General features: G+C 46.1%; 1 protein-coding gene across 3 annotated transcripts in view; it reads right to left on the bottom strand.

Annotated features, from left to right (window-relative positions):
- Nucleotides 1-20,966, bottom strand: part of HLF (HLF transcription factor, PAR bZIP family member) — a 52,533-nt gene extending 31,567 nt beyond the window's left edge. For all 3 annotated transcript variants that reach the window (XM_036836523.1, XM_036836524.1, XM_036836525.1), the window contains exons 1-2: nt 20,360-20,966; nt 17,823-18,158 (exon numbers count right to left, since the gene is read on the bottom strand). In XM_036836523.1, the coding sequence (XP_036692418.1) occupies nt 17,823-18,158; nt 20,360-20,474 (451 nt within the window). In that variant the 5' untranslated portion in view covers nt 20,475-20,966. The remainder of the gene's footprint in view (nt 1-17,822; nt 18,159-20,359) is intronic.
- Between the last annotated feature and the right edge of the window lie 687 nt (nt 20,967-21,653).

The following is a 21,653-nucleotide window of genomic DNA, read 5'->3' as shown; positions in this document are numbered from 1 at the left end:
AGTAAACCTTTGTTTTCTAACCATTCCAATCTTTCCTAAAAAGGGTTTAAAATTCCAGGACCAAATTTCTTTTCAAACCCAAGTCAGGCTTCAGGCATCCACGTGTAAGAACTGAGTATGAGGGGACACCAAAAGAAGTGAATTATACCACCTCTTTCCCCCAACTCCTCTTTTTTTTTTTTTTTTTTTTAAAACAACTACCAGGGTACCATTGGGCATCTTTATTTTTTTTTTTAATTTTATTTATTTATTTATTTATTCATTTATGGCTGTGTTGGGTCTTCGTTTCTGTGCGAGGGCTTTCTCTAGTTGCAGCGAGCAGGGGCCACTCTTCATCGCGGTGCGCGGGCCTCTCACTATCGTGGCCTCTCTTGTTGCGGAGCACAGGCTCCAGACGCGCAGGCTCAGTAATTGTGGCTCACGGGCCCAGCCGCTCCGCGGCATGTGGGATCCTCCCAGACCAGGGCTTGAACCTGCGTCCGCTGCGTTGGTAGGCAGATTCTCAACCACTGCGCCACCAGGGAAGCCCCCCAACTCCTCTTTTTGAAATTAGATATTTGTGCTACTGAAGGCAAAATGATCAGCTTGCTCCCTGAGAAAAGTGAGATAGAGATGGGAGTAGAAGTGAAGAAGGGAGAGTATTACAAAATGTTAAGTACCGGGGTTGGGGGGTGGTGGTAAAATAAGAAATAAAAATAGGCCAGTAAGGGAAAACTGAATGGAAGAGGTTCATTTGTTTACTTTAACAGTGTTTTCCATTCCAGGAGGCTTGCTGAAGTTCTTTCTTTCAATGGTTGGCCTTGGACCAGCATTTGAAAAGTCTTAGATCTTTGGAAAGGAAGATTTGGACAACAAAGTTGTTTTATCTGGGAGGGTAACTAGTTTACTCAAGAGTTCCAGGACTTTGGTTTTGATGTTATTACCTTGGCCTGAGTTTCTCTGTCCCAGGCAGTCCTGGCTATGTTTACTGATTTAGGAAACAGGGGAAACTGGGAGGGAGGGGGCTTCTCTCACGCGCTGCTGCCACACTTCGCTGGATCACCTAACTACCTGGGCACCTTGAAGACAACAAGGATGGGGAAAAGTCAAACATTTTTTAAAGGTCCTTCTCTCGACACGCAGAAGAGGGAAATAACACTTCTCTGACGTACCCCCCAAATAGACACCGCCGTGGATGTCCTGCCAACGAGTGATGTGAAAGTGTGTTCCAAAGTGAAATGTAAGCTTGGCCCGGTGCCCAGCTCTCGGCTGTATTCTGCACAGAGAGCGGAGGGCTGGCGAAGCGAAGGAGCACATTTCTCTCCATGTGACTGTGAGAGCCAGGCAGCCCAAGCAGATTTCTTTGTGTTAATAAAATGTGATCTCTAGACTGTACACACAAGCAGCCCTGGGAAAACGTGAGCCAAAGAGAAGGACCCAAGGAAACCCATGGCCCAGGCTGAGAAGGGAACGCAGCTGTTGGCAAACTGGGTTGTACTGAGGCACGGCATCCAGGCCTGGCAGGTGCAGGATGATCACGGAGTCAGAGGTGAAAGGACGTGCCAGGTGCTCGGGTGAACACTGCTTAAGACATAAAGATAATCCACAGAAGCCCATCAAACACCATCCTGTGCAAAGGCTTGTTCTTCCTTGACAGGCCATAGACCAAAGTCCTTCATGGACACTTTCTCAAGATTTGGAGTTTACCTGGGATTCAAGGTTCCTCCCCACAAAACTGAGATCACTCCAAGTACGGCAGGAGTTTGGCTCCTGGGTTAAACTGTGTATACTCTGGGCTGGTGTAAGGTGTGGCAAACACCTTGCTTTTGTGGGCAACTCTCACCTCGTTGCCACTGTGGCCTTGGCCTCCTATGACCACAGGAGGGATCCACTGCTCAGGGTCTCAAGCCTGTCAACTACATCTTTGGGGTGGCGATGGAGGGGTGGTTCACGGGCTGAGGAAGAAAAGGGGGATGAGTGCCCCTGCTCACTGCGCCCCTTTCAACATATTAGATCACTTCATCTCTGGGAATTTCAAATGCACTGTGCCCTCCAGTCAACTTGATCTTCCCAACTTGGAAGGTACCGGGGACAGGGGCAGAGCACCAGGACCCCCAGGAGCCTCTGAACCTCCCAGGGACTGTACTAGAGACTGCAGGATTTTATGAGCCAGTGGTCTCCTCTGGTTGAAGGGAGTGGAAGGTCCTAGAAGACACTGCTCCTCGTCTCCCCTCCCCTGCAGCAGCCCAGCCCTCAGGCTCCTGGACCACGGGGTATGCAATCAGCCATAACCAGCTAATTATGGAGCAGTTGAGATGATGAGCACCTCCCAGGCCCAGGTGAGCCTTCACCTTGGTTAATCTGCAAACCAGTTAATCGGCTCAGGATAATTGAAAGTTAATCATATGCACAGCTCAAGTGCAGTCACTGGAAACAGCAGGAAACCGCAGTAGCAGAGGAAGTCAGGTCCACTCTCAGTGAACTCTTTTGTAGCTTCTCCATAGACAATGTTTAAACTTGAGCCCACTTCACCCCACTGCCCCATACACTCCTGCACCAATCCCTTGTCACACAGTGACCCTGGTGCCTGGAAGCACATACTAAGTGCTCAATAAATCGCAACTATTATTCCACTAGTGTAGTTGATGGATTTAAAGTTAGGAGATTAGGGGGTCTCCAAGACATTTGGCTGGCTAGGGGAAGCACACTGGGGGAGCTGTGAAGAGTACTACACTCCCCCAAAGCATGCTTTACTAAAAGAAAAATCTGAAGTGTTCAAACATCCCTAGGAAAGCAGATCAACAGCACAAAAACATAAAGCACATTCCAAAGCTGAAGAGAAAAAAAAAACTTCAGAATTACTAACATGGATAACTGAAGGTCATCTCCAATCCTAAGTAGACTGGTAAATTCTCCAATGCTTTTTAAGGAAGGTAACAGAACTTCTGTATTCGATGTCAAGAATCACAGTGTGTGGAGTCCCGAGGGCCCAGCCTGCTGGTCCTTCCAAGGGCCAGGTTTCCAGGGACTCTGCGGCCGTGACCGCTGGCCACAGCCTGCCAGGCTCTGTGGTTTGCGGCTGCCTCTGCCGAGCAGTAAGCACCCCAGTCTGTGCTCCGCTGGAGTATCCACGGGCATCTGACAGGGACTGTTGGAATTATAGCTTCCTTCCACCTGGCCACTCCTGTCCTGTGACCATGGTACAGAATCAACAGACTTCCCTTCTTCCATTCAGTGAAGCTAACCAGAGTTAAGACTTCCGCTGACAGAAAACAATACTTGCCAGGGTCTTGGATAAACACTTTTCCAGGACACCGGAAACAGCACTGGCCCGAGTCCTTGATCTTCTGCCCACTGGAGGGATAAGTACTAAAGGATCTTCCCAACCTGCTCTGTCAGGAGAGCAAATACCTGGCACAAATATGGTCCTACCTAAGCCCAGGGCAGACATCCCTAATCAATCACAGAACTCTTTCCATTGAGCCCAGACCAAGTTTCAGTCTTTTGAGATGACATTCCAGGTACCTACTAATCCATCCAAACCGGCTGAGGTGAAACCTGCTGCATGGGAAGCTCCTTCAAACCGGAATCCCGCCACCCAGAGGAGCAGGCCAAAGTGCAGCTGGCAACTGCCCTTCTAGAAAAGTTGCCATCAAAGCTAGCTGTGGGTCTTGGGGTTTTCCTTTTTTAAAAATTATTTTCTCTGGCTAATAAAACCCTGCTTAAAAAAAATCTAACCCTTGGAGCAATGACTCTAGCCAGATAACTTGCTTTCACGCTTCCTCTGGAATGCTGAACACCAGAGAGAAGTCAGCGGTTCCCATTCAGAATGAAGACCATTTTTTAGGACATAACAAGCTTCAATGCCGTTGCTTTTTTTCCCCAAAGGTGTCAAATGCCTTTTGCTTTTCAGTTTTAGTTTTTGAACTCTGTCATCCTTTATGAGTGGCAGAACGTCAGACTCTTAATCCATCGACCAGCTTGGGAGCAGCACCATCACCCCAAGAAGCTTTACATTTTTTGCACCAAAATTTGAATATTTGTCTTCCACTTCACAGAGATAAAAATAGCACCCGCGTTTGATAGATAAGAAAACTGAGGCCTTGAGAGATTCAGTGCCCTGTCCAGAGACACACCACCAATCCTTGCAAACCAGGTCCGGAACCTAGATTGGCTGATTCCAAATTCTGTGTTCTTTGTAAATGGTCTACTTTGAAATTATTGCTATGTGTTTTCCCCTCTTACCACTTAAAACCCAAAGTAAATAAAAACACTAACATGATTTATACTTTGATTTGAATTTAGATTGGTCAATTTTCTAATTGACTATCTTATTTTATATTTATTTGTAAGTTAGAAAAACATAGATTATTCCCATCTTACAAATGAAGAAGTGAAGCCCAGAGAGGTTGACAACTTGCTTAAGGTAATTAACAGCATAGCTGAGACAATAAATTAGATCTGTTAGTGTACCTAAAGGAGCATCATGGGGCTTGAAAAGACTCAGCCCAGCAACTCGGAAATCTAAAAGTGAGACTCCAAAGATATGAACTACAAGTACATTCTTGTAGAAAGTGATGTTTAAATACCAGATTATCACTCTGAGTTAAAACTTACTGAGTGGCAACTCTCCCAGGTCTGCTCACTGATTAGCCCATTTAATAGCATTTAACCCTCACGGCATTCCTACAAAATAGGCCGCTATGATCCAGACGAGGAAACAGGGCTCAGAATTTAAGTGACTTGCCCAGGGTATCATGGCTTCTCAGGCGACCTCTGACTCCAAATCTGATTTATAATAGTTTAGTGTCTAAAGGCTCCAACAAGAGTGTGCTGACACTATTAAGACTGTGTTTCTCTGAATGTCTTTATCAAAGTTTGTTATTTCTGCCTTAAAATGATTTCATCCTGATCACCATGGTTTTTGGCCCCTGAGATGGGCCCACATTTATTTTTAAGCAGCTTGTAATCAGGATGGAAGGGCTGACGAAGAAAAGAGAAAACATGCTTTGGCAGTGGATCCTAAACAGCCAATCCTCTAGCAAGCAGACTAAATTCCAGGAACCAATTTCATTTCTTTTTTTAAAAAATTAATTAATTAATTAATTAATTTTGGCTGTGTTGGGTCTTCGTTGCTGCATGTGGGCTTTCTCTTGTTGCAGCGAGCGGGGGCTACTCTTCGTTGCTGTGTGTGGGCCTCTCACTGCGGTGGCTTCTCTAGTTGTGGAGCATGGGCTCTAGGTGCACAGGCTTCAATAGTTGTGGCGTGAGGGCTCAGTAGTTGTGGCTCACGGGCTCTAGATCGCAGGCTTAGCATTTGTGGTGCATGCGCTTAGTTGCTCCATGGCATGTGGGATCTTCCCAGACCAGGGCTCGAACCCATGTCCCCTGCAGTGGCAGGCGGGTTCTTAACCGCTGTGCCACCAGGGAAGTCCCCCAATTTCATTTCTAATATGATTGACTTGATTTCCTACAACCTCTTACACTGAGTGCTTAGCAGCGTCCCAGCTTTAACACATAATGGGTATGGCTATGATTTCATATGCATTTAGCTCATTTAAACTTAGGAGCGTTGTGCCTACTCTTTTATAAAAGCTCAGAGATATGTGATTGGATGTAAAAATATGCTGAGGGAGCTTTAGCTGAACTCAAACGCCCCTCACAAGAGGGAACGGTCTTGACTAGTTTGATGCTGATGTACTTTGTTATCCTTAAGGCAGGACTGTTGTACCTTTAAAAGGTTTATCCTGCCACACCCATATGCACACACTGTACTATATTAAGACCCATGCCAAGAACTCCACATCTCTGATCTGGTTGCAAAGCAAAGTTATATCAGGTTAATCCCAATTCTTAAATTAACTGACTTCTAGCTTTCCCTTTTGTGTAAAAAACTATTTTCACACTTTTCTTCCGAATAATTTACTTCTGTTTTCTCAGTTTCCTCATGTTTCCATTGTACCTTAACAGAAGGGTCTATTTTTCCTCTCTGGAGACACCCCCTGCCAGCTTTTCATCTTGTAGGGAGGGTTAAGAAAATGTTTGAGAGATTTGCACCAGGGGGAGCAGAAGGCTAGGGGGTCCGTTTCCGTGGAAACCCATGGTCCCGCCTCCCCCACTCAGCAGCCCATCACCCACAGCTAGGGGCATTGCCAGTCCTCCACTCCACCACCCAAAGGTGTCACCAAAAAAGGAAAAAGAAGAAACCCCAGTCACAAATCCTATAGCACGCTGGAAAAGCTTGAGAGCACTAACAGAAACAAATTAAGTCCCATTTCCCCCTTCACCCCCTCAAGGTCTTCCAGGAACAGAGTCAGAGGACGGTAAGGGGTGTGAAGATGAAAGACACAGCCCTTGCCCACGGAGCTATCCAAGGAAGCAGGCACTTACACTGTTACGGGATCACAAACGGGTTTTTTTTGGGGGGTGGGGTATAGCTTCTCACAGATGTCAGTACCTAGAATGCTCCGGCTCTGCCTCTCCATCACCCTTTCTTCCCTACAATGACTCAAGGGGCAGAGAGCATTGCTACAGCAATCATCGCTGGCCATCACTACTACAGCACAAGATTCGTTCCCACTTAAGTGTCCATAAGATGATGATGGAGGTAGGAAAAGAGAAAAATAGTAATCGTAGAATAAAAATGGGACTTCCCTGGTGGCGCAGTGGTTAAGAATCCGCCTGCCCATGCAGGGGACACGGCTTCGAGCCCTGGTCCAGGAAGATCCCACATGCCGCGGAGCAACTAAGCCCATGCGCCACAACTACTGAGCCCACGCTCTAGAGCCTGCAAGCCACAACTACTGAGCCCACGTGCCACAACTGCTGAGGCCTGTGCACCTAGAGCCCGTGCTCCACAACAAGAGAAGCTACCGCGATAGGAAGCCCGTGCACCGCAAGGAAGAGTAGCCCCTGCTCGCCGCAACTAGAGAAAGCCCGCGCGCAGCAACGAAGACCCAACGCAGCCAAAGATAAATAAATAAATAAATGGAGAAATATTTTTTAAAAAAGAAATAGAATCTCTAAAGTTAAAAAAAAAAAAAAAAGAATACAAATGAAACTGGTGAAAGCTTTCATTCAGATCGGCCGCTGTTCTAAGTGCTTCCCATAGAGCATCTCGTTTACTTGTCCAGGAATCAGCTGGAGCAGATACTGCCACCTCCACTTACAGAGGAGAAACCAAAGGCAGAAGAGTTAGAGAGCGGGTCAGTCTGGCTCTGAGCCAAGATCTAAGCCAAGGCTGGAATTTTAGCCACATTATGCTGCCCGTCGGTGAGGGGAAGGGAAGAATGAGAGGAGGCTGCCCTAGGAGATGATTATTTCATTAGTAAAATTCGAGAGAAAACCACCATCCTTGCGGATTGGTCTATGACATCCCCTCTGACGGTACATAAATGAACAAAAACACTCTTTCGTTTCCATATATTTCCTTATATGAAAATCTAAGTTTAAAAATATGAAAATTTAGTGGGTAGAGACAAGTGGGGGAGAAGGGCAGACAGAGATAAACTGCAACAATTTGGTGGGAAGACTAATCTGAATTACTGAAACGTCTAAATGACAGAAATTCTTTTGCTCCTCGCTAATATACGCTGTGATTAAGAACATCAATGTATATACATGCAGCTAATGTCTTTAAAGCCTACTTTGTACTCAAATAAGTGCCTCCTAAAATTATATTTGCATAATTAATGTGTTTGGCAATATCTCTATAAAGAAGACAAAGATACCAATTTCAGTTTAATCAGTGTAAGACCAAATGATCACAAAATCTGAGTCAATGCAATGTTACTGCCAGGTAAGCTTGAGGGTAAAAAGAGAAATAAGTAGACTATAAGTAAACTCAAATTGCTTCTTTATACCTAATTTTTGTAATACTGAGACTTCCTGTCTTTTGCCTTTAAACATCTAAGGAATCCAATAACTAAATATCACTCAATGCCCTGTTATATTTGGGGCAATTTCATTTACAATGCTAAAAAATATTTTTGACATGAATGAATATAAATATTATTTTAAAAATCATTCATGTGTTACTGGCCATTTGAAATAAACACACTTTAGATTCTATGAGGAAAAAAAGGCATCCAACTCCCCTGGGGAAGTGTATTAATAAAAAGAAATGAACTGTAATGAAATGAATTCTGTGAAATTCCTATTGTCAGTTCTACAAATTTTCCTTTTCTAGCCTCAGAAACTCCATCAAGGCTTTATTTCTATCTTTACATTTTATATTATTTACTCTTTCCTCTATATATCTTTCAGTGGCATTTGGTCTCTAAAAGCAGTATTATTCCAACTGGATATGCGATCTCCATCCTATTTTTAAAGTTTTCTCTAGTAAAAGCCTCCATAATCTCCTTCAGTGATACTAAGCCCACAACACAATGAATCCATTCTAAGGTGAACTAAGTCTTCTGATCAATCCTTTGGGCAGATGGAGTTTGACTCTTTGCCACTCTCCTTAGAAGAACTCTTCCTACCTTGGGGTACTGAGATCTCTATTGTGGGCAATCTGATTACTGCCTATCTAGATGATCTTGTTCATCTGGTTTACAGCCTTGATTCCCATTGGTCAGGGCCTGGTGGCATCCTTCCCCAAACAAACCTTCATTTTACCCATTCAAATCAATTCAAGAGGCATTTATTGTGCATGAATGGACAGCCTCACTTAACTCTTTCCATTAAGTGCAAAAACACTTACAGAGCAGCAGTGAGGCTTTCCTTCTCTGCTCCACTATCCATGCTTGGGTTCCACAGCAAGGACATCAAAGCAGACTGTTACCCAGAGCTAATTACAAAAGAAAGCACTGCTCTTTCCCACTCAAGGAGTTTCTGCCAAATCACTTACTTCTGCTGAACCATTTATGCAATCTCACTTTCTAAGAGAACATTTTGTCACAGATGATTTAATGTTGTAGCTCCCTGGAGCACCCTTCTGCAGCATGCACTCACTGTTTTTAGGAATCTAGGGTCTCCCAGGCAAGATTTGAGAGGGAAAGGGGTTTAATTAGCCACAAGCCATCTCTCGTTACAAGACCCTAAATTCCAAAGCATTCTTCCAAAAATCATTCATGAAAAAAAAAAAAATCCTAGATTAAACTTCTAAAAACAAAACTTTTAGGAGATCTGTGTGACAGTGGAACTGTATAATTTTTCAGGACAGAAAATGAGACTGGATTCCCATTATGAGCTGGATGGTTAGGGACTTGAAACAGTAACAATACTAGCTAAAGTCAGAAAAGAAGGAAAACAAACATTTTAGGAATTTTCACATTAAGTCATGGAGTGTATATCCACCAGAAGCCAATTTGACAGAAACGAGTACTGAATAGTTTTTCCCCAACAGATGCCTGATTTTGCCAACACTCCTGTAATTGTCTATTGTACATAGCTGGAGGTGCAATTGCACACATTGACTGTTTTGGTTTTTTTTCTTTTACTTAAGGGAACTGGTTTGGGTTAGGGCAACTCCTCCTTATTTCTGTCATGTTGGCTTGATCTCAGAGAACACTTCAGGGGTACCTGAGTGAGTTACTTCGTGCAGGTGCCATTCAGCAGCTCCCATCACTCCCCCAGAGCCTGTCTGCTCCCACAAAGTCCCTTTCCTCCAGCAGCAACCCCCAACCCCAGCCACCAGATCTCTGCATGATGTGCAGCTAATTCCGGCTTCAGGGAAGAAGAGAGCCACAAATACAAGGTCAGGACTCAAGAATACAAAACTGTAATAAGGACTCCTTTGTCTCTCAGGAGTAAAATTACTAAGCTGGCCAAACACTTGCCTAAGTGTTTTCAGCCTGATATTACTGCTGCAGGTAATCCTTATAATCAAGTATTATTTGTATCACCGAAGTCTTCCTTCTTTCTCTCTCTCACATACACGTATACACACACGCAAAGAAAAACAAAAACCTACACTCCTAGAAATAGGTTTAACATACTTGTTTGCAAACCCAGTAAGCTTTATAACAGAGGCATTGTAAAGTCATGAATATTAATGGATTGGGCTTATTAAAATCTATTTTTTTACTCCTATGAGATCAGGCCTGCTTTTGGACTTTTAAATTCTGAATCATTCAAATCCCTCAAACTATTTTCTTGCCAAAGAGTGTTTCCCCCAATTGCCAAAATTATGGGCTTCATAAGTGAAACTTAAACCCTGTGTTTTTGAATTACTTTCTCTAGATCATTAGAACATTGTGTTTTGAAAAGCTGTTTTATGTTCAAGGGAGAGTATTTATTTTCAAAATAACAAAAATAAGGAAGTCCCGGTTTGCCAGAGGAAACTATTGTGAAGTATCTAAAAATGTTTCAAATCCAACCTTGAACCCAAGAGGAAACGTCCACATGCCACTTCCTTGCTCAAAAACCTTCAATGGCTCCCCACTGCCTCCTGGATCAAGTTCAAGCTCGGTAGCCTGGCACGCATGAAGCTGCCAGCTTGGCTGGCACCTGCCTCTCCAGACTCACACTCCTGCCTCCTTCATATGAATTTTCTGCACCAGCCAAACTGGATCCACAGCTTGTTCCCTAAACACCCGTGGGCATCCCTGCCTCCACGTTCTGCCACTCACCATCCTGGCTCCTCCACCACTCACTCAGAGGCCCAACACAAGGTCCAACTCCTGCAAGAAGCTTCGCCCCAGGCCCTCTTGCCCCAGGCACTGACTGCTTCCTGTGAAGCCTAGCAGCCCTCACCGTCTGCACTGCTCCCTTATTAATTTTCAAATGTTTTACTCACTTTCTTGCTTACTCTTTCACCCTCCTCTTTTCAATAGATATTGGAGGTTTCTATGTACACATCACTTGGCACTGAGAACATGCAAGCTTGTCCTGTCGCTCATCTTTTTACGTACAAGTTCTATCTTCCCTACTAAACTGCCATCTCCTTGAGACCAGCAGCCAAGTCACACCCTTGTCTGTCTTCCCCAGGGGGCAGCACAAAGCCAAAGCTGATGCTATTGCTGGGGACCGTCTTCATGGCTCCCCACCCCGCCAGCTTCCTCTGCGGCTTTCTCATCTTCATACCATTGACTGCAGGAAAGTAACAGTATGGATCTGGGGTAAGGGTTGGCCAACTAGGTGAGGTACCATGCTGGCCCTTCATGCACATGAGAAAGCTCACATCAACCCAACCAAGATGCTACTTTGAAGATGAGAAAATAAATCTGTGGAAAGAGAAAGATTTATCCATTAAAGGACCATTGGGGGGAAGGAGGAATTATTATTCTGGAATGCTAATGTAAAGTCTTACTTGTAAGCAGGAGGATGAACTAGACTCCTCTCCTCTCCCAGCACCCTAACACGCCTTTATGGTTCCTTTACCCCTGAGGTCACTGTATTTCCTTCAAGCATAATTACTGCCTACTAGTAAAAATTCACAATAGTAACAACAATTGATTGACTGATTTACTAGCCATATATGTCATGGAGAAATCCTCTACTCAAGAACTTCTTTGAACTGCATTGTGCTTGTTTGATTTTTTTAATCTCATGAACAAGGAGGACTGAATAAAGGTTACAGTTAGCTACCCAAGGCTACTTAAAACTCAGAGGCGAAGAGAGGGGAGAGCAAGACTCGGCAGAGAAGCAGAGGAGGAATTCCAACTCCAGAGGCCTTAACTGGCTAGGAAGGGAAAAGTATGGAGACTGCCTAGGAGACCAGTGTGAGGTCCTCCTATGAGAAATGAGATCAGATGTGAATGAGAAAGCCACTCGGAGCAGCTGTTATTGGGCGTTGCTGTGTGCCCGTTACTGTGCCAAGTATTCTCCATATGAACTTCAACAATCCTAGGAGGCAGGTCCAGGGATTACTCCGAAGTTCCAGGTGGGAAATCCGAAGCTCAGATCATTTGAAGGACCTGCCTGAGATCGTGAGCAGGCATGGCAGGGATGGGATTTACACAAGGTGTGTTTGTTTATCGGATCGTATGCCCTAAAACACTGCTATACTGCCTGGATGGATCTGTGTCTTTTCAAACACAGGTCATTCTGATGGACATTTGAATGGTGAGCCAGCAGGCATCTAGGTCTGCAGCACATTTCAGTTTATTCCAAAACAATGGTTTAGTGGTTTCAGGTTAAGACATTTGCTGCGGGGACACCAAATATTATAATAAAGGAAGACATTAGATGGGACCAATACTCTCAATCATTCCCTTACAGAATCAAATACAGGCCCTGTACCTCCCCATCCCTCTCTCATGTATTCTTTTCCAATGTTTTTTTCAATCTCATTACTTCCCCTACTACCTTCCCTCTTTCCTCCATTTCCACTGCTGAGACATAAAAAATGATTCCTGGGTAAAAGTGATTAGTGCCGGTTGGAAAGGAGGTTTCTGAGAAACCTAATAAGTCACCGCTGTCTCTCATCCTCTGGCTCTCTACACCAGGACGTTATCACAGCTCCTTTCTTCGCACCCACACCCCCACCCCCTTCCTTCTCCTCTATCGAGCTCTGTCTTGATGTTGCTATTTTTCTAGTCTGGTAGACACAGCGCTGAACTGCAAAGACTCTGGCAAGCCCCCTGGCAGGCGCTGGCCTGCAGGAATCCCGCCTCCTGTAGCAGCGCAGAGAACACAGCGCCTCTGGGCAGACAGGCAGGAGAGAGGGCCGCATTTGGGGTCTGGCTAGAATGTGGGGCAGAGCAGGTTTCCCTGGCATGGGAACGGCCCTCCAGAGCTCAGCTCTCTCATGCCAGGGTCAGGATTACAATTCCTCGCTGGCACTCGCTGTAGTTCGCCTGGGAAGGGAAGCGAGAGTGGGGGCGGGAGGGTGGCAGGCAGCCAGCGCGCCACCCGGAGCTGGGTGAGCTCCACAGGGCACAGCCACGTGCCTGGAGCACACGGTCATGCAGGCAGGCAGCCAGGGTGCCCGGGGCTCGCACGAGACCTGGGGGCTGGGCACCCAGTGAGCGGCTGTTTCCACACTGGAGGAACAGGAGTTGCTAACCCAGAAGCGCAGCTGCTGGGGTAACATCAGGGAAGTGGCTCGTCCCAACCCAGAACAAAGGAGAAAAGTCAGGCAGGCTATATGGAATAGGGCCTGGGCATGCTGGGGAAAAAAAAAAAACAAAACACATGTCCTATTTTTGCAGAGGGAAGGGCACTGGATGAAACAAATCCCTAAATGGAGAACGGGTTTGGGAATAAGCCATTCCTTTCCCTGCTTGCAAGCCACGACATCATTCTAGCTCCAGGCTCTGAGTACGCATGTGCCACACACCCTGCTAAAACCCCACAAAAGGGGGACTATTTACAGTGTCCATTCTACTGATGAGAAAACCAAGGCTTAAAGAGGTCAAGGAATCGACCTCTGGTTACAAATCCAGGATGTGAACCCAAGTCCCTGGGCCCAGAGCTGATACTCTTAAGCACCCAGTCACCCTTGCTGTCCATACCTGTCTGGGAATACCTTTTGCCAGAAGGCTAGGATCCACTGTCCTGGGAATGTTTCACACGACAAAGCCAAGAGAACACGGCAGGCCTGTCCTCTATAAGGTGTGGTGGAGAAGACAAACCTTTACAAGAAACAGAAAAAAGTCTGCCTGCTTCCAGAACAAAGCTGTCTCTCTCCCCTCGTGATCTCCTTGATCCTGATGAATGAAAAGCACTTCCAGGATATACTTGGGGCGCAGTGCACCTCAATTCAATCAGGGCGCTCCCAATCTGCAGATTTATCAACATGCTGGAAGGGACAATATATGAACTGCATGCCCTGAAGGGGAGGGAGAAACTGAAGCTTCATCTCATGATGCTGGAAAAACCAAAAGAAGCCTGTTGCCTAAGCAGGACTCTCATAATCCCAGAACCACCAGCACAGAACTCCCCTCCATCATTGTTCAGATCCCAGAGCCAGCATCTTCCTTCCATGTGAAAAGCTCATTACAAGGCAAGGTCAGCAATTCCAGGACACGGATTCCATCCTGCAAAGGTACCATGGGGTCTCCCCTACCTCCTCACTCTCCTTGGGCCACCCATTCATGCCCTCCTCTTCCCACTCACCACCACATGTAAGGGTTTTCACTTCACTCCATAACCAGCCTTCATCACAACCTAGGCTCTGTGCTCAGAACTGGAAAGAGAGGCTTCGTAATTCTCAGCTGAATATGGGTCTAAAGTGGTAGGACACCCCCAAGCTATTCAAAGAAAAACCACCAGAGGAAACAATTTCAAATCTGGCTTTACAAGCATGTGATTTAAAAATAACTCTGCCTTTGTCTGCTATAGATGACTTCCCTAAAGGGACTGCTGTCCTTAAAGCAATCGCTCAATTCTCAGGGCAAACTGATTCTTATTTTTCCAGTATGTAGCACATAGCTCCAGGAAAGCACTCCTGGGTACCACCTCTGATAGCATCTGACATGCAAACATCGAAGTGGTCAGGATGATTTCCTGCCATCTCTGCTGGCCTGGGAAAGTCCAGGAAGCTGCATCTCAGGTGACTGAGAAGCCCGTGCAGGTGGCTATAGCATCCAGGAACCACCACTCTTCCTTCATTAAGATGTCACCCCAGAAAGCTTAGCAATAACCCCATAGCCACAGGAGGTTTCAATGGATCCCTGGGTCATTTCTTCAAGGAAAATTGTATTCAGATATTTAATTCATTCTTTGATCAGATAGCTAGACAGAGGAATAAGGATGAGTACATAAAACAGGAAAGGGGTTGGAGGGCAGTCAGGGTAAACAGTACGAGAATTCACAAGAACGCTCACCTTTTCATTCCAAGACACACTTGGGGTAAACCTAGAAATGCATAATTTGTCACCTCACGGCTTCATTTCCTTTCAACCACACAGGCAGCACTAATGGCACAATGTTACTGAGTGTAACTCAAAAGATGCATGCTGAGCAGAGAGCAGAAAACAAATGTTTAATAAAATTGCTTTGCAATTATCTCCTGATTAGTCTGATGTCTCAGTTTTACCAACTAAAAGTGTATAAGTATACTCTTATTAACATTATATTTCTTCTTGGCAACTTGAGGTCTCCTGACCTTCTCAAAAGTTTTGCCATAAAGCATTACAGGAGGTAAAAAGCATCCATGTGTGTGACAGGACTCCGAATTAAGCCCAGATTTTGTCATTCAAATCGAAAGTCAAGATCAGTAGTTCTCAACGGGGGTGATTTTGCCCTCAGGGGACATTTGGCAGTAACTGGAGACATTTTTACTTGTCACAGGTTGTGGGAGGGGGTGGTTTTACTGCCTTCTGGAGGATAGAGGCCAGGGATGCCCTTAAACATCCTACAATGCACAGGACAGTCCTAACAACAGAGACTTACCTGAAATGTCAACAGTGCCAAAGCGGAGAAATCTTGCTCTAGACTGAAATTCTACAATTCCCAGAATGTTCACAGCTACATCTGTGCTCTTCCCTTCTGAGGACTTATTTTCCTCAAGATTAACTTGGTATTTCTATTCTGGTCACCACTGTGATTACAGAGAATAATCAATAACTTCCTCCTTTTTTCAGGTTTGCTTGTGATATACCACCCAACAATTCCACATTCCCTGGAATTTTAATTTGCATTATCACCTTTATAATGATCACCACTGTAAGAAAAGCAGTGTTATTTTACCTGCATTTGGTATTTTAAGAAGAGCTCTAACATCTTTTCCTTTTTTGTCAGGACTATCACTGAGTTTAAATGAATTCAAGAGTATTATTTTGAAGTGTGTTTCCATTATGAAAAAAGACGTTTAAATGAAGAGCTTATATCTAGATGCCAGTGCCCCCTTGGATCCTAGTGCCTTTTAATTCCATAACCTAACAAAACGATAGCCACTGAAACTCAGCAGTCCTTTGTTATGGATTGCAAACCTGATTCGGGCATCAGAAGTTTCTGAAAGTCATTAATTAATACTGACTCTGTGAGCCCTGACAAATGACTTTTAAGGAAGCTTCAAACTCCAAAACCCCAATTCTTGATTTTTCAGTAGAAACCTAAGGGTGGGGTCCCAATATCTGCATTTTTCTTGGGAAAAAATACAGAGTTTCTAACATGGCACATATCTTGTACGTGACAGAAAACTGAGAAATACTTGTCAACTGATTATAAGTGTTAGGCTTAGAATACCCCAAGCCAAAAACTACTGCTCAAAATCTCCTGACATTTCTCTCCAGAATAAAGGGTTATATACTGTACCTAATTACTTTATGAAGGTATTTCAGAAGACAGAAATTGGAATAAATGATGAAAGTTGACACAGAATAATGATCGTAACTGCTCTCATTAAAAAATAACTAGTGCTAGTCATTTGACCCTTTATACATACTGTCTCTAATTTTCACAATAGTCCAATCAAATAGAAATTATACCCTCCTACACAAAGGGAAACTGAGGCCCAGAAAGACTGCATCACTTTGTAAGGTCACACGGCTACGAAGTGGTCAGTCTCATTCTGCAGAGAAGATGACTGAGGCATAACTGCGCCTTCTCACTGGGGCTCTGTCCCCTTCCTCCTGGTTGTTTTCTCACTCTGAATGGTTATTTATTTTGTTGTCTGTTCCTGGGAAAACAGCCTGTATGTCCTAAGTAACAGGGGCTCAGGGTCACATAAAGGAGTGTTTCCCTAAGCTCCTGTGGCCTTCTGAGGTGGTCAGAGGCTAAGACTTAAAGCCATTCCAGCCAGTAGCCTTGAAGTTATAATTCAAGGTGGGTTTTGGAGAAGGGGCAGCACAGAGAGATTTGATGGGAGAGCTTCAACTCCAACACTAACATTTCAAGGCAGGGGCGTTCTCTTCCTCCTCCGCACCGTTTCCTTTCATTTTAATCTCGCTCTGTGTGTCACAGAAATTCTACACGAGTTGAGGACATAGACTTCAGGAATGATCTCTAGCACAAGTCTCCCATCGTCCTGCTTTCTGTCCTCCCCGCAGCTAAGGCCCTCGGCTCAGCGACCTTCCTGACAATTTATCTGGCTGCATCTTTGTTCCTGGTTACCTGCGCTCGTGAAATGGCCTTTCTTCCTGTTCATTTTGTACGACAGGGTGCTAAAGGCACGAAGACAGAGCTTCCTCAACTTGTGTTTATATCTGAGCATTTGGCGGTGGGTTTTGAAGTACTGGTCATTTCAGGTAACGTTTTTGTGTAATATTTCAACACCTTTTAAAGCCAGCCTTGTGGCCTTGTGGGTTTTGATAAAAGTGGATTACGTGTGGTGAACAGATGAAAATGAAAAAAAAAAATAAGAACAATTTGGTTTATAGGAATAGGGAAAAGAGAGAGACGGGATCTGATGCTGAAGAAGGCTAAGCCACGCTTAATATGAGAGCTGCTTTTAGATTTAGTTTCTCAATCGACGACAACACAAGATGAAATGGATGGAAAAGCTATCTGTCCCACACCCCTGACTCACATTTTTTTCCTTTGGGCCAGAGAACAATGCATATAGGTAAACCACAGCCTTATAGACAGTCTACCCAAATCATTCAGCAAGGTCCTATTTTCTGTGTATTTGGGGAATGAGGAAAAGAGACAGAAGATGAGATGGATGCCTAAATTATCCAAATCATTAACTGTAGGTTGATATTTCTTAAACTGCAGTCTTTGGATCAGCTGCATTAGAATCCCCCAGGGAGCCGGTTAAAAATGCATATTCCTGGGCCTCATCCAGACCTGAAAAATCAGAATTTCCGGGGGTAGGTTCCATAGAATCTGCCTTTAGCTGACTCTCCAGATGATATGCTCATTGAAGTGGGACAACCACTACAATGAAATACAAGACTCCACTTTTCAAGTGTGCTAAAGCACCCCTGATCATTAAGACGTTTATATCACCCCCACCCTCTCCCTCCTTCCCCCTCCTCCCCACCTGAAGGGGGAACCTTCTGAGAGTTTACCTGGTCTGATGGGGCTCTGCATACAGTTTGGGGATGGGATGCCAGGGTGAATGGGTGCAGAGGTCCGACTGCTGAGGTCCATGACGGAGGGGGCAGCTGAGGAAGCCGGCTGCAGCCCGGGAGGGTGAGGGCTGTGGTCATGCTGAGACGGGCTGGGGGGAATGCCATTTTCCGACAAAAACTCCTCCAGGTCCATGTATTCCAACTGGAAAGTATCTCCGTCATAGGGAAGGGTTTTGTCCCATAAGGTGGGTCCCAAGAATGCTGACTGGGGGACCGTCGGGCTATTACTCTCATCATCCAGCTTCTTTTCCTTGTCTTTATCTTTACTAAATGCTGCAAAAAGGGGGGTGGGGAGGAAATTGGAGTTTAAAAAAGAAACTGAATAAGTCTTGCTTTTTTAATCACTCCTCCTGGCTTCTGCTACAAAACTACTTCCCACAAATGCCGGGGTTCTCCTCTAGCTGCTGGTTCTTGTGGATCTAGAGTTAAAAGTTCAGGCAGGACATGGATCTCTGCCTGTTTTTCAACATCTTCCTATTTACTTTGGAGAGAAAGCACTAGTCCTCAGGACAGGGCTAGAGACTGATCTGGGATATAAACAAGACAGCACAGGATTCAGTGCATTATTTGAGGAGACAATAATTTAAATCTACAGTGGTAAAATAACACCTGCAATTACATACAACTGCTGTGATTTTTAAGAAAACAGCCAATAACCAGGCATGATTTATCCTCCAGAAAATTCATTACAGTAACAATATGAGGTCATTCAGATTTAGAAAGCCAGTGCATTCATAATTCTAATTTTGGTAAAGCAGGGACTCTCCACCCTTTTTTGATACCATGTACTGAGCACCTACTAACATCCCTGGTTCTTTCCATATATTTTTCCCCCAAAAAATCTCATAATAAACTTGCAAATAGCGACGATCCCCATTCACAGTGAAGTAATGGAGGCTCTGAGACTTAACAGGAGCTTGACCAATGCCTCACATTGCAGAGAGGAAAGCTGAGAACTGCCTAGCCCACATGTGTTTGCTTCTAAAGCCACTGAGGTACGTTGTATTTTACAAAAGGAGTTTTTTGTTTTGGTTTGGTTTTAAATACAAAGTGTTTTCTTCCTCCTCTTCCCCAAACACTGAAGTATGATCCAACTCAAAAATTATACACGTATGCAACCTGTCAAAAGCACAAATATCAGAAAAGGTGGTTCCCCTGTATACCTGTGATGGAGGTGTGCAGCTGCTTTCTACCTGGAAGTATCACTCACCCCATTAGGTCTTTAACCAGCGCTCTGGATTTGGACAAGTCTAGTGCAGGTGGCATCTGGGACAAGTCCCAGGTGCAGGTGGCATCTGGGATTAAGCAATTTGGCTTCTGAGCTTCTTCCTCACAGAAACACAGTCTCCACCGCCATTCATTCTAATCCTCTATGGTCTCATCTCCCAAGAATCTGACTTTAAAACACCCACAGATGCAAAAGGCTGCAGGCAGCACCTTCCTCCCAAGTGCTCCTCCTTAAAGGGGAGTTAAGAGGGAAGCTATGTTCTGCAGACGGTGAACCAAACCCCTCAACTCTTGTAATGCAACAGGTTGCCCTAGGAAAGAAGATGCGAGTAATCCCGGGCTACTTGTAGCCAAATGATCTTTCAAGACTTTACACTCTGAGCCGCACGGTTCACCGCACGGTTCATGTCTGCTACTGTGATATCGAAGGCATGAAACCCAAACGACAAATCCCTGGCGGCACCAGCTGGATTCGGCGCCTCCTCGCACGACCCCTCCTGGCCCGCTCCAACCAAGGTTGCCTGGGGAAGGTTTGGGACTTACCAAGAAAAGGCTCAAGCCAGAGAAGGCTCCTGCGCGGTTACACGTGAGCCTGCTCCGCTCTCCCCTCCCACCAGGAAAAGTGCACTGGGAAGGTGGCAGCGCTGGGGGCGTGCGCGGCATCCCGCCCAGAGACCACTCCCCCAGCCAACCGCAGCACCCCCCCACCCCCCTTTCTGAAGCACCCAGCCCGGGAGAACAGGCGTCTCCGCTCTCACCTCGGGAGTTCCAAACACTTAACAACTAACAGCAGCGATAAGCAGGATCCCAATACACAGGCTCCGCAGTGGGACCCCCGACTCGAGCCCCCACCCGCGTGGAAGCCGGCCCTGTGGTTTCTCTCCCCAGCCCGCTCTGCTCTGCCTGCCTGCAGGCGGTTTCACTCTGTGTGCGGGTGAACCTCAATCTAGGGAACACTGACCTGTCAAGTTCTATCTCCCACCTGCGCCGCCCGAGCGGGACCCGGGAAGGCCCGGCCAGGTCCCCAACGCTATTTTAAACGTTGCTCAGCGAGGGGGTCCCCTCCCCTCTTTGAGGAGGAGGGGTGGGGCGATAGGTGAGCTCCTCGATTTCATCAAAGCAAGGCCGGGGTGCCGGGGGCAGGGATGGAGGGGTATGGATGCTCCAGCGGGGGTGCCCGGCCCAGGAGGGGGCCCCGGAAGCGTTGTTCCTTCCCAGAGCGGGGCAGCCAGGAGGGCAGCGCTCACCGTCTTCGTGATGAAGGGGGAGCTTCAGCGGGTTCTCCAGCAAGGACCTGAGCACGCCGTAGGGAGGCGGGATAAAGGTGGGATTCAGTGGGAGCGGTCGGGACATTTTCTCCATCGCGATGCACTCAAATTTTTTTTTTCTTAAAAAAACAAAAACAACCCCAACCTCCTCCCAAAATGTTGCTGAGCTTTTTCCTCCGTCCTTTGCCAAAAGTTCTCGCTTTCAAGGCGGTGGAGACAGGGAAGAAAAAAAAATTACTTATGTCTTTATAAATACATCTGCGTAAAAATATAAAAACAAAAAACTTTCGGATTCCCAGTGCAGTCCCCAGAGAGTGCGCCAAGTGCCCGCGGGCTCCTCCACGACGTGCAGGATGCTCTCACTTGCCTCGAACCCCTCGTCTTGTTAAATGTTCAAAATTGCGAAAAAGAAAGAAAAAATATGCAGACGGCTGCAGAGGGCGGAAGGCACCGCACCGCCCGGCCGCGTCGCGCGAGCTCAGAGGCCGCGGGCCGTCCGACCCCACCCCCTCCCCGAGCCGGCGGCCGCTGCTCCCCCGCGCTCCGCTGCCCCGCAGCGCCGGGCTCAGCGCATCCGGCCGCCCATGTGCCGCGGCCTGACAAGAGTGACGTCAGGGCCCGCACCGCGCGCCGATAGGCGTGCGGGGGCGGGGCCCCAGGCGGGCCCGCCCGCCCGCCGTTGCGTGTTTAGCGTCGTCGCGCGCGCCAATTTTCTGGGACCGTGCGGCTCTGGCGGGCTGCAAAGAGACAGGCGTCAGGGCGTCAGGTCCCCTGGGCCACCGACCCGGGCTGATAATCTAACTTTTTCAGAGTAAGAAGAGGAATGAGACATTTATCTCAGTAGTTTTCAACCTGGGAATAATCTAGGGAGTTAAAAAAAAAAAAAAAATCCAGATGCCCAGGCCGCATCCTAGATCAATTAAATCAGACCTCTGGGCTGACATCCAGGCAACATTAGTTTTTAAAGCTCCCGGAGTGGTTTTAAGGAGCAACCAAGTTCGACAATGATTGGTTTAGATCGACTTGAAAATACCCTTCTAAATATTTCTCCCGGCGCCAGCCAAGCTTAGCACCCTCTCTCTTGCCCCGTACTTGCTAGAAGTTCTAATGAGTTACAAAAAACAGAGAGGGGGACGACAGAGACTCTCTGTGAACTGTTTCCCACGCTTTGAAGGGTGTATTCATAGGGATAAACTTTGGCCTGAAGTTGAGTGAGGACAGGAGACACAGGGAATGGTATTTCAGGAGTATTTGCTCTAGGAGAGAACATATG

The sequence above is a fragment of the Balaenoptera musculus genome, chromosome 20, assembly GCF_009873245.2.
Source record: "Balaenoptera musculus isolate JJ_BM4_2016_0621 chromosome 20, mBalMus1.pri.v3, whole genome shotgun sequence".
Lineage (NCBI taxonomy): Eukaryota > Metazoa > Chordata > Mammalia > Artiodactyla > Balaenopteridae > Balaenoptera > Balaenoptera musculus.
This window is presented reverse-complemented; position numbering and strand designations above follow the sequence as displayed.